Source organism: Coregonus clupeaformis, chromosome 6 (genome assembly GCF_020615455.1).
Source record: "Coregonus clupeaformis isolate EN_2021a chromosome 6, ASM2061545v1, whole genome shotgun sequence".
Lineage (NCBI taxonomy): Eukaryota > Metazoa > Chordata > Actinopteri > Salmoniformes > Salmonidae > Coregonus > Coregonus clupeaformis.
The window spans coordinates 38,528,005-38,540,945 of NC_059197.1; the positions used below are offsets into that span (position 1 = coordinate 38,528,005).

General features: G+C 42.8%; 1 protein-coding gene across 1 annotated transcript in view; it reads left to right on the forward strand.

Moving 5' to 3' along the window:
• The window catches only part of LOC121568372 (solute carrier family 13 member 2), an 8,793-nt gene extending 2,636 nt beyond the window's left edge, over positions 1 to 6,157 (forward strand). Inside the window, exons 4-13 of the mRNA XM_041878917.2 lie at positions 1 to 224; positions 483 to 545; positions 1,051 to 1,225; positions 1,634 to 1,756; positions 2,101 to 2,310; positions 2,612 to 2,706; positions 4,199 to 4,314; positions 4,439 to 4,600; positions 4,891 to 5,028; positions 5,364 to 6,157. The exon at positions 1 to 224 is cut by the window's left edge and continues 27 nt beyond it. Of these exons, the coding sequence (XP_041734851.1) occupies positions 1 to 224; positions 483 to 545; positions 1,051 to 1,225; positions 1,634 to 1,756; positions 2,101 to 2,310; positions 2,612 to 2,706; positions 4,199 to 4,314; positions 4,439 to 4,600; positions 4,891 to 5,028; positions 5,364 to 5,498 (1,441 nt within the window). The 3' untranslated portion in view covers positions 5,499 to 6,157. The remainder of the gene's footprint in view (positions 225 to 482; positions 546 to 1,050; positions 1,226 to 1,633; positions 1,757 to 2,100; positions 2,311 to 2,611; positions 2,707 to 4,198; positions 4,315 to 4,438; positions 4,601 to 4,890; positions 5,029 to 5,363) is intronic.
• Positions 6,158 to 12,941: the final 6,784 nt, after the last annotated feature.

A 12,941-nucleotide genomic window follows, 5' to 3' on the forward strand; every position in this document is an offset into this window, starting at 1 on the left:
AGCCTTCCTGTCCATGTGGATCAGTAACACAGCCTCCACTGCCATGATGCTGCCCATTGCTAACGCCGTGCTGAAGCAGCTGTGTGACACAGAGGCCCAGGCAGAGGAGAGGGAGATGGACCTGATGGCCATCAGGGGTGGGGCCGGGCCTGGGACTGAGGTATCTAAGGGCCAGGAAAACCAGGCCTTTGAGATGGGTGACAAGGAAAACAGTATTACCATAGGTGTGTGTTGTTAGGAGGAAGTGGTGTGTGTGGGGCGGGGGGGGGGGGGGGGGGGGTGTGTATGTGTGTGTCAGCATTTGTTTTGTGTTCATTAGCCTCAACACCATCCATTCTAGGTTTCTCAAGCCATTCTCAAATGAGAATACAGCCTGGTACCACGAGACTATGTGTCCATTAGTTCGCTATGAGCTTTCACAATCACAAGCTATTCCACATCTTTCTGTTTTTGTAATAAATCATATCTCCCTTATTTGGCAGATGATGGAGGTGCTACTAAATATACAAAGGATGTCAAGCCCAGGGAGAATGGGGTCAAGTTAGGTAAGTAGAATACAGTATGTGTTCTCTCAACATAAGTGTTCCTCAATCATGGTCCTTGAAACCCACAGGGTGTAAATGCTTTTGTTCCAGCCCAGGACTAACATACCTCATTCACACCTGTTGTGGATTCCATGAAACACCCTTCAGTAAATTAGTCAACCATTTATCTTAGTAGAGGAACACATTGATAAGTAAGAGATATTGCTAAGTTATTGATAAGCTAATTTAGGATGTGACCTTATTGATTTTGTCCGTTCAAGACAAGATTGTTTGGACTTATCGTCTCGTCTGGCTAAGATAGAATACAAATTACACGGACGCATTGAACATCATGTTCAATATCACCACCAGATACTCTCAATCCCTGTTTCTTGCAGACTCCCTGAAAACAACAGGTGGGAAATCTTTGCCCTAAACCCTTAGTTACCCTTAGGAAAACTTCTGACAGACTGACCTCTAACCCCTGAACATTCTGATTGGCTGACCCATGGTTCTCTCCCCACAGAGCTAGAGGTGGAGGAGAGCCCGGAGGCGAGGGAGAGGAGGCTGAAGAGGGAGGCTAAGTACCTGAACCTGGATAAAGGCATGAGTCTCAGTGTGTGTTACGCTGCCAGCATTGGAGGAACAGCCACCCTCACCGGCACCACCCCGAACCTTATCCTTAAGGGACAGGTCGACGAGTACGTTTACTGTTTATAAAGGCTTACTATGCTTGGGTAGTATTACAAGTAAATACAGTAAGATACCCATCTGAGTAGCTCTCATTAAACGGTTTATTGTGTGTGGATACAGTATTGCAAACCGGTTTAGCAACTGTTCTTCTCTGGGAGAACTGTAGTGCCCAGTCTACTTTGCTTACAGCAGCTAAAGCACATCCCTGGCTTGGGAGTTAGCTAACATCTCTGTCACTTCCTCCATAGAATTAGAATTCCGTGCACTTTCCCGTTCAAAGCAGCATTTTGTGGTGGGTGCACCGGCCCGGCGGCCATATTGGGTGTACCTACAGCACAGTACCCTTTGGAATGTTTATGTAACTGATGCTAGTTCTAATTCTATAATTCTATAATTCTATAATTCTTTCCCCACAGAATGTTCCCAGGAAATGAAGACATCATCAACTTTGCCAGCTGGTTTGGTTTCTCCTTCCCCAACATGGTTCTGATGCTGATCATCTCCTGGCTGTGGCTGCAGTTTATGTACCTGGGCTGCAAGTGAGTCCTTCTTTCCTTTTATGTTTTATCTCCAGTCAATAACATCCATAACATCGTCTCTTGGCAGGAAGCCGAAGCAATGTAATTGTGTGCCTGCAATCCATGTTGAAAGACGACACATTCACCAACATAAAAATGCTATATAATGATTAAGCATAGTAAAATAATAGAAGTTAATGGTTTATGGTTATATTTCACTTATATAGAAACTTCATTGTCCATTTATGTTATACATTGACATATAGTCAAAGTAGATAAAAGCCTATATAAGACCCAGAGTCCTATATAGTACTGTATAGAGATCTCTGATATGTCTCGAATCTATTTGGCCCATTCACCCACAGCATGAAGAAGTCGTTTGGCTGTGGGACGAATAAAGATGGTGACAAGGAGGCGTACGAGGTGATGAAGAATGAGTATAAGAAGCTGGGCAGTATGTGCTTCGCTGAGGGCTGTGTCCTGGTGCTGTTTGTCCTGCTGGTCCTGCTCTGGTTCACCAGAGAACCAGGCTTCATGCCTGGCTGGGCCACTGTACTCTTCAACAAGGACAAACCGTGAGTGATAGATCAGTATGTTCTGTGTTGTAACTCCTATGTGTTATCTCTACTTGTCACTCCCTGTGCTTCTGCCTGGTTTTCCCTCGCTTATTAAAAATCTGATAGCTTTCTGCTGTGTATCCCAGTCTTTGCTCTTTTCCGCTTTCTAATGTAAGCTAACAATTCAGCTGTACACATAATGTGAACGTAAACTGTAATTACACTGTACATGCCTATGTATCTACCATATCAATACATAGGAACACATTGAGAAATGAGACCAAGAGACATTGTTTATATGTAAATGTTTATGTCCCAGGTATGTCACTGATGGCACAGTGGCCATCCTGATGTCAACGCTGTTCTTTGTGATCCCATCCCAAATACCCAGATGTGGCGGGTACTCTGAGGATGGTATGTGTGTGTGTGCACATTTGTGCATGTGTGTGTTTTTTGTCAATATATCTATGAGTGGTGAGAGTACACAGGGGCCCTGACCTCCAGGGGGCCCCCATTGATTTTGTTAGTCACTCTCACTCAGATATCATATTAACATGGCATAAGTCATGGCAAAATGTGTAGAATTGCAGGAAATTAACTTTCAAACTTATAATTTTCTCTCCGCCGCCAGGAGGGGGGCCACTAAAATGTTTTGCCCGCGAGGTGGGGAGGCCCCTCAAACAAATCTCACTTAGGGCCCCCAAAAGCGGTAATGTTTTCATGAGCTTGGGTCCCAGGAATTACTCATTTGGGTCCCAAGCTGAAAAGGTTTAAGAACCCCTGGTATAGAGATAAAATCTTTCTGACTCAGTGCTTTGTAATCGTCCTGATAGCACCCTCACTTCCCAGGGCTAGCACACGCTCGCACATTCATGCACACGCACACACACACACACACACACACACACACACACACACACACACACACACATACATACTCCGATACATATCAGAGGGCTGCAGCGTGATAGCGCTAGCCTCAAGGTCAGCCCTGCCCTACACGGCTATATTTTCTCTTCTGCCCTTTCCCCGAAACAAATAGCTTTCAAATCAATAAATGACTCGTGGACACTTATAAAGGGATATAATTATTGTTTGGATAACCTTTTTTATAATTTTTTATTTTATTTTTATTTTACAAAAATATTTATTCACTCTTTATGCGAACACCGGAATAATAATTATCACTGAATTATCACAGTAAATTATTGTAATGTTTGTTTGTGTCAATTAACCCCATAAGGGATGGGTTGCCAAATGGCGATTTGGCACGAAAATAAAAAGTTATTCATTCATTCATATAATACATATTCACTTGTCTCCCTCTGTAACCTAAGCTGAGTTTAGTGTTCTTACTCCTGATAAGTGACAAGGTCAAAATGGCAAAACGGAGTGCTCCAGTAATGTAGCTCCTGCCTCAAAACGGCGGCAGCTCAATGTGTTTGGCAAATACATGGGTGTCACAATGATTAAAGGCACTTAGTGAAGAGTTAGAGTTTTGAGTTTGCGAGGCAGACTTTAAAGTGCATTGTCATGGCTCTTTGACTTCTGTTTTTCCGTTCCTGGCAAGGGGTGTTTTTGTGGTCATGTTAGTATCTAGGAGTTATCGATGGCCTTTGCTCCCTGAGTAGCAATGTAAGTAGGCATAAGTTAGTACAGTTCTATCTAGGACAGAGTCCTGTACATCGTAACAGTATAATCTCTGCCCATATAGATTTGGACAGAGATACTGTACACTTTAATAACACTGTATCTTCTTAACTACCATGTAAATACACAGGTCTTAGGGACCGTAGTCTTGCGTTACCATACTACCAAGTTCCTGCAGGAGTGCCTGGAATCGAGGCTATAAGGACCGTGATGGTAAACCTTGTGTCATTTTCCTGTGTGTGTCTTGTCCCTATAGGAAAGCCCCTGAAGGCCCCTCCCACCCTGCTGAACTGGGACGTGGTCCAAGAGAAGATGCCCTGGAACATCCTCTTGCTACTGGGAGGAGGCTTCGCTCTGGCCCGGGGCAGCGAGGTACCGTCTGTCTGTGTGTCTGTCTGTCGGTAGGTCGGTCAGTCTGTCCAAATCGGTCGGTCTGTGTTTTCATTTTTTAAACACAAATGATTACATTTGTGGATATGTTTTTCTCTGTGTGCAGACGTCTGGTCTGTCTCAGTGGCTAGGAGAAAATCTAGCCCCCCTGCAGTCCATCCCTCCCTTTGCCATCTCCTTCCTCCTGTCTCTACTTACCGCCACTTTCACTGAGTGCTCCAGTAACGTAGCTACTACCACACTGTTCCTGCCTATACTGGCCTCTATGGTAAGAGCAGACAGAATCCCTTACAAATTCACATACACACACCCAGGCAACACACGGTAACACACATGTCCAATTAGCAAACCTGGATCAATGATTTTAAGTGGTGCTAGATTTAGTTTGGAGTTTGTCCTTTTGGGACTATTCCTTTGGTTCCATTTTACCGGGAAAACTAAATCAAGGACAGCTAAGTATATGACATGTGTATTTGACCCAGGTCTGGCTCTTAGGCCTACACTATATGTTAATTTCACCTCTTTGACCCATGTGTGACCCTGTCTGTCTGTTCCCAGGCCATAGCCATTAAGCTCCACCCACTGTACGTCATGCTGCCCTGCACCATCTGTGCCTCGCTGGCCTTCATGCTGCCGGTGGCCACACCTCCTAATGCCATCGCCTTCTCCTATGGCAACCTCAAAGTCATGGACATGGTACGACCTACGACCATTCACCCTTCACCCCTCAACCCTCTCCATACAGTAATTTGTGTAGAGAGTGAAATACTATCCTGGATCCAAACTGAATTTTTCTGTTTCACTGTTTCAGTCTGGTCATCTCTTCATTGTAAAAAACACTTTGTGACAATTGCTGATATAAAAAGGGTTTTATTCTGTAAATACAGTAAATGTGATTAATTGATTCAGTCATTGAAACCAGTAGTGAAACAGAGCAATTCACTTTGGATCCAGGCTAGTAGAATACATGGTTGTGAAACATTCAGTCTGTGACCCATGTTTCTACCTGTTTTTCACCGCACTGACAACAGGCGAAGGCTGGATTCATTCTGAACATTGTTGGTGTCATCACCATCAACATCGCCCTGAACACCTGGGGAGCAGCCATGTTCAATCTCAACACCTTCCCTGACTGGGCCAATGTTACCACCATACACACCCCCTGATCTGGAGACACTGGCAAGGAAGGAAGGAAGGAAGGGAGGAAGGAGGGAAGGAAGGAGGGAAGGAAGGGGAGAACAAAAACTGGAGGAGCAGAGAGCAGAGGGATGGGAAGAGGAGAGAGATGCTGTTTGTACACCTCTATCTGGGACAGGCTGTGAACAGAAGACAGTGCTGATGGTCAGCCCACTCAGTGTGTTCTAAGGCTACTACTGCATGTATACACACTCCATATAACAACACACACAGTATCTGTCTACCGGATGGACTGGTACTCCTCCTCCACTCTGTCAACGTTTTGATTGATTTGAATTAAATTAATTTAGATTAATCAATTGAGATGGTTTTTGTACAGCTAAAATATGCAGGTCATATTGGATCCTTTTTCGGATTGCCAAATCTGTTTAAGCTTAAAGGAGCGGACACAAGAGGGGGAAATACTGTGTGTCTGTTTGGGGAATAGAATACACTAGAACACAACAGAATAGAATAGAATAGAATATAACTTTATTTGAGGTTAGGGAACTATAGGGGTAATCTATGAGATAAATAATGTTTCTTCTGATTACGTTATTATATCAACAACAACAAACAAACAAATATCTATTTAATGTGAAAGGCAATCTGTTTTGGAATACAAATGTTATTTTGAAGTCAGGAAAACCATCAGTGGCATATTATTATGAAACGTTTTGCTGTTAGTCCTTACAGCTGTTGCACAAAATGTATATTTTTGATTGTTTCGACAGTGTTTATGTATCATGTCTACTGTATTAAATGATGCACACAGAAAACCCTCAACCCTTCCAAATAGGAGAATAATTTCAAGTGTCCAAGCACAGGCCATCTCAAGCGAAATCAAAATGTTATTTTGGGGATTTTTAATGATTTGTATTGGTTTTAATTGTATTATAGTTCATGTATGATGATGACATTACTATTTGGTTTGCACATTGATTTCTTGGTTCATACATTTTGTGTCACTGCTCCCTTCATACCCACTTCCTGTATGATGGCAGAATATGGGGCACAGAAGGCAAATCCTTTCTATTTCAATGTTCTTATTGCTGTTTTCAATTATATCGCTTTCAAATCATTCAGAATCCTTTCAAAGCAGTAGGTAAAAGATAAAGGAAAATACAGTACAAAATAATAATTGAGGGTAAAGAAGGAAATGAATAAAATAACATTCAAATTTATAGAATGAATTCAAGGAACCACTGGCAGGGGGCCATGTTAATTGGACGGTAGGATAGGATGATCTTTGGATGACCTTTCCATGACCTAGGGTCATCAGGGCGGCCGGTAATAAAATGAGATGTAAAAACATTTCGGTTATAATCTGGGTACCATTCTACCGTGATCATTGCATGGTAGTGTCACTCAGAGGCAAACAAACAAGAGAAACACTCAGTGGTCCCATGCATAATTGGGTGGTAGGGTGGTCCCATGCATAATTGGGTGGTAGGGTGGTCCCATGCATATTCGGGTGGTTCCTTACAGCAACTCTGTCTTGCGGAGAATAGAGGAGAGTGACGGACGACTAACTACCACAGTTCCTATAACGGGTGAGTCATCATCATCGCCTTTCAGACCCTTTCAGCAGATCTCTCTCTCTCTCTCTCTCTCTCTCTCTCTCGCTCTCTCTCTCTCTCCTCTCTCGCTCTCTCTCGCTCTCGCTCGCTCTCTCGCTCTCGCTCTCGCTCTCGCTCTGCTCTCGCTCTCTCGCTCTCTCGCTCTCTCTCTTTCTCCCTTTCTCTCTTTCTCTCTTTCTCTCTCAATGGATCTCCTTCTCTGTTTCCAAAGAGGGGCACTTTGGGTATATTTCTATACTTATTTTGTCAGTCGGGCCACTAGTAGGATGGATTACTTGAAAAGGACTTTGTGACAACTGCTGATGTGAAAAGGGCTGTATACATTTGATTTATTTATTTATTCATAAATGAATGAACGAAAGAGGAATTTTAGTTTTAGGTCCACCACACCCCTGTCACGGCTCAGGCTGAGACACAGATGCAGACACAGGAGGCGGATAGTACGAGTCTCAGAGTTTATTACAGAACAAGGGGCAGGCAATCGATAGGTCAAGGCAGGCAAAGAGTCGTAATCCAAATCAGAGTCAGGCAGGTACAGGACGGCAGGCAGGATCAGGGTCAGGACAGGCAGAAAGGTCAGAACTGGGAAGACTAGAAAAATCAAAAACTAGAGCACAGGAAACACGGGAACATGCTGGTAGGACTTGACGGGACAAGACGAACTGGCAACAGACAAACAGAAAACGCAGGTATAAATACACATGAGGTAATGGGAGACACCTGGTGGGGGTTGGAGACAATCACAAGACAGGTGAAACAGATCAGGGTGTGACGACCCCCTACTGAGTGGTGTTTACCTAGCCATATATTGATCCTCCACTATGTTTGCAATAGATGCAATATATTTTCTCCCTGTCATCTCAGACAGTGCAGGTGTTACTGGAAAGAGCGTATGAAATTAGTCATTGATTGTGGATTGATGATGATTATTGATGACGTTTAGCCTATTTCTGGTGGTGCACGCTTCAGAAATGGCCTTACTTGACTTTTAAACCCCTTTACTCTGTGAGGAGCATATAGGTCATTCACACATTTTCTGTAGGCTACCACACTCTGTTTAAGATAAGGTACACGTTATATTTTTAAGTTGTGTTTTTTCTTTTCAAAGAGAGAGCTAAAATAAGAAACCTGCATAATATTGTTCTAATATGTCTGCTGGGTAGACAGCTGCATTTTAATTGCATATAGGATGTGTCCCAAATGGCGCCCCATTTCCTACATTGTGCACTAGTTTTGATAGGGCCCAGGTCAAAAGCACATATGGTGCCATTTGGGATTTTCCCATTGAATCACTGGGAGGGTAAATAAATATGTAATTTATATTCCTTTACCATGAGCCAAGAGTGGAATCACTAAGTTATAAATCTATTTAGGTTGCCCTGGGGGCTGGGAATGTTCTCTCCAGAGTTTTAAAAGTCATAAATCATATTATTTAAGGACACAATAACTGGAATCTGGAATATGATTTTTCTTCTCTTTCTGAGTAAACCAGGTCATCAACATGTTACCTCTCTCAGCTGCCTCTCATATTGGCATCAAATATCATCAAGCTACCCACATACAGTACCCACAGTCTTGTTCTATAAGAAACACTATGTTTTACATGTGTTATAAACATCACTTTGTTATAATAGAATTGGCAGTTTACACAACTTTAGCTTCCAGCTCTCTGCCAGCTCCCTGGCATCAGGATTGTCTGTAGTCAAGCTACCCTGCCTGGCCTGATCTCGCTGTGTGTGGCATCTTCACCTAGCATGTCTTACCTAGGTTACCAGCCAAGTGAGAGCAGAGCTCTGATTGGCAGCTCTATATTATTTCCAGGGCAGCTGTTGTCAGGTGTGTCCAGGGAGCACCCCTGTCAGCACCTGAGCCAAATAACCACAATTAAAACTCACGGCAACAGAGTTGGTGATTGATTGAAAGTTCTCATTCACCAAAGAGAGATAGATATGTATGTGTGTCTTTCGGAGGGTTTGGGTTAAAAGCGGAAGTCACATTTTGGTTGGACCTTGTGTGCAATTTACCAATAAAGTGCTAAAGTGATCTTTATAGGTAATTATTAAAATGATCTATGCAGAGCCTCAACCAAACTGGTCTGTTCTGATTTGCTGAACTGATTACATATAAGAGTTCTAGATAAAGGATGAGTCATTCTGATGACATAGCCCACTTATTCCAACCAATCTCTGTTGCAGAGGCAGTAGCCAAGCAACACAACTGAGGTTTAGGTCAAGTAAACCAGTCTGTTGTCCTTTATCTCGTGTGGGGACAACCATCTTATGTTTTCCTTTCTCTTATGATGTTCAAGTGGTGTTTGTTGGTATAGCTTGATTTATTCATTGGCAGTGACCCTACATTGAGAAAAAATAATGTGTGGGATTAAAATGAACTATGTATTGTAGTGATGACATGGAAATTACACAGGCAGGTAAATGTAAACACACATCATTTCAGAGTTTACTAACTGGCAACACTTTACCCTAAGTAGCCCCTATACCTATGTAACATACTTTAGGTATGTAACACAAGTGGAATCCCAGGGTTGATTGAATCCTGATCTAAGGATCTTAGTTGTCTAGGACCTGGTTGATACAATTGTAGCAAGGCACAGGGTATAATTCACTTCACAGAAATGTATGTTTCACACTCTATAACCATGTAATAACATAGCAGTTACACATAGGTATATAGGCACATTTTGTTACACATTTTTGCGACATTAATCATTTCAGAGATTTTCATGATCAGTTTGTTTTGATGAGCCTGTCTGGAGCATGTGCCAAGGTGGCTACCAACGGAGAAGGATTCAAGACTTGAATTCACTCCACCCCCCTTCCATTGCCCGAAAAGAGACCATTCTAGTAAAACAACAGCAAACAAGGACACCTCAGTGCTCCAGGACATTTTTTTTCTCCCCAAACGGTAGTGGGGTTTGGTGTCATTTCAATAAAGTGCCCTTTAGAAAATTTTCCCACATTACACCTCTTCAGAAACCCCTGATTCTGTCAGGCTGCGCCCCCTGCGGCTACTTGACTGTGTTGAGAGGTTGGCTGAGACCTCCCACTGTAACCTAAGAGTTTATTCATCAGTAACTTATCCCTCTGTCTATCTATCATTCACCTCAGCCTTTCCCTGCTGATGAGGACATGGTTTGAATAATAAGGTAGCTGAGAGAGAGAGAGAGAGCGAGAGAGAGAGTGAGAGAGGGAGGGAGGGTAGGATAGGAATTTACCTGTGTTGACATACTTCTTCCACTCCTTTCTCTTACTTTCTCTCTCTCCCTCTCTCCCTCTCCCCCCTCTCTCCAGCTCCCTCCCCCCTCCTCCCCCTCTCTCCCTCTCTAGGCTCAGGTGTTGGTCTTGGTCCAACTGTCAGTATAAAAGTTTGGAAGAGGTCTTCAGCGGTTCAGTCCATCATTTCCTTTTTCCCTGAGAGGTCTTCTGTCAATGAGAGGATCAACGGGTCAACACCTCTCCTCTACCCAGCGCCACTCAGTCTATCTAAACCAGCAACCACCTTCGCATGTGACCAGTCTCACAGTGTGACACACCTGGCACTTCTTCTCTGAGCCTGTGCCGTCTGCTCAGCACCTGACCGCCTGGCACCGCATCCGCGACACAACTGGACACACCTGGGTACGTCTAATCCAGCCGTTTCATTAATTTACTTAGCTAATGCTCTTTTATGCAGGTGATGATTTTTTGATGCAGGCGCATCAAACTGTCAAAAATGTTAAATCTGCAAAAGAATTATATCAAATAATAATATATTGCCGTAGCAAATGAGAGCCCTCATGCAATCAAAGAACAGCAATTAGTGTCAATAGACCAAACTAGCTAATTTAACTAATGTGCTATACAGGCTCTTATGATTGGTGCAATTACACAGAGAGAACCACAAAAAAGTGGTGACTTTAGCAGTACAGTAGCTAGGCCTTTGGAACTTGTTGTGACAGGTTTCCTTCTATGTATCTCATAGCTCTCTGCTGGGCTGCCTTGGGTTGGATGAGGGCCAAACAGAAAGAGAAAGAGAGAAAAAGAGAGAGACAGTGAAAGAAGAGAGAGAATGAGCATGAGATTAATGCTCTGAAGGCAGCCTTTCAGCTCTGATTCCTACTACCACACTCTTCTTAGTCAATATCGCTTCAGTAGTATTCTTCAACAGAAGAATCGCTCTGCTGGAAAGTGTTCCAGGTGTATAGGCTAAGCCATGTGGATTATGTGAATCTGATCAATTCTTCTTCTTCTTCTTCTTCTTCTTCTTCTTCTTCTTCTTCTTCTTCTTCTTCTTCTTCTTCTTCTTCTTCTTCTTCTTCTTCTTCTTCTTCTTCTTCTTCTTCACCAGACTTGACTGGAATGATTGATTGACACTACGAGATTCAAAGAAGATTCTGTGGCCTACTGTACAAGGCAGAACAAGATTGTTGTCGAGTCAAGGAGGGTGAGTTGAGCATCTCTAAATGGTCAAGAATGTGAAAAGGTTGGAAACTTTTGAGCAAGTATGCCTAATCTATGGCATTACACCTGTCTGTGCTTCTAACCAGCTATTGTTTCTTTATTAAGCGTGACATGCCTGTGAAATGACACTGACAACTCATGTACGGCATGTTAAGGCCCACAAGGAGGGGACCTTGTGTGGTGGTTGTGTGTTTGCTGGGGTGACACTAGTGTCAAAAGAAAAGCTGTGTCGTTGAACAAAGATGAGTCTTGTCTTCTTACCTGCCCCTCTGATGTTTAGCGGTTGAAAGGGAACTGACTAATGACATTAAGCATGTTTTAGTTGCCCACTGGCCCTGTGTCAGCCACAATGGACTGAGTAACTATCCCTACTGTATGGTCAATTTAGCTACAGATTCTTCCTACAACTAACACATTAAAAAATATTTAACAGATTTAACTCATTACTGTCAATCCAAGCATCTGTGACTTTCAAATATATGGATTAGGTGTTATAGAGCCAAATGATAAAGGATAAGCTCTTGTAAGCAAATATATCTATCATGTCAGGGTTAGGGATATATTAGCGTCCGCTCCCAGGCTCTGCTACCGATGGTGAGTTGAAAGCCTGTGATGAAGGCTAGGGTTATATAGCATAACAAAGTTAGAGTCAAGGTAATCTAGGTCAGGGGGAGGTGCAGAGACAATTGGATCATCTAGAGAAATCCTAAGAGGTTAGAATCGTTAGCATGACAGCTGTCAATAAATCTCCAAGGGGGGAAAGGTTATAATGACATCTTTACGACAGATTCATGACAGGTTCCATCATGACATAATGACATGGTGCCTGGGAACTGAAGGATTCTGTAGTTTACATAACATTAATCTTGAGCCTGAAATTGTATGGATACTTTTTTAGCGGTGACAATAAGAAATAATAAAAGGTAAGAATACGAACACAAAGTAAATAGCTCAGTAGAATAAACCTTTTAGCATCCTCAAGTGAGGGACATCAAAGAGATTAACATTCAAAAACGTGTTTTGAGTCTTTTGTTTACAGTCTTTTGTTCCAGCCTTTCACTAACACCTCATTCAACTTATTGTGGTCTAAATAGTAGATGATGAATAGTTGAACATGGTGTTTGCTGGGCAGGAATAAAACCTTGCACACAGGGCAGTACCCTGGGGCAGAATTCACCCATATCTGTATTTTAGAATGACCGTCATATGTTACAATGAGCTGACAATTCTGCATGATAGAGAATAACATGTGGATCTACTTCTATCATTGTGATGTTGCACACTGCTGAATAAACTCCTGACAAACTCCTAGGATAGGGTGATTTTCCTGGTGGACGGGAGGTTCCCAAGTTCTTTCCATTTGTCTGGGTGATGGGGTGGGATGTGCTTCAACCTG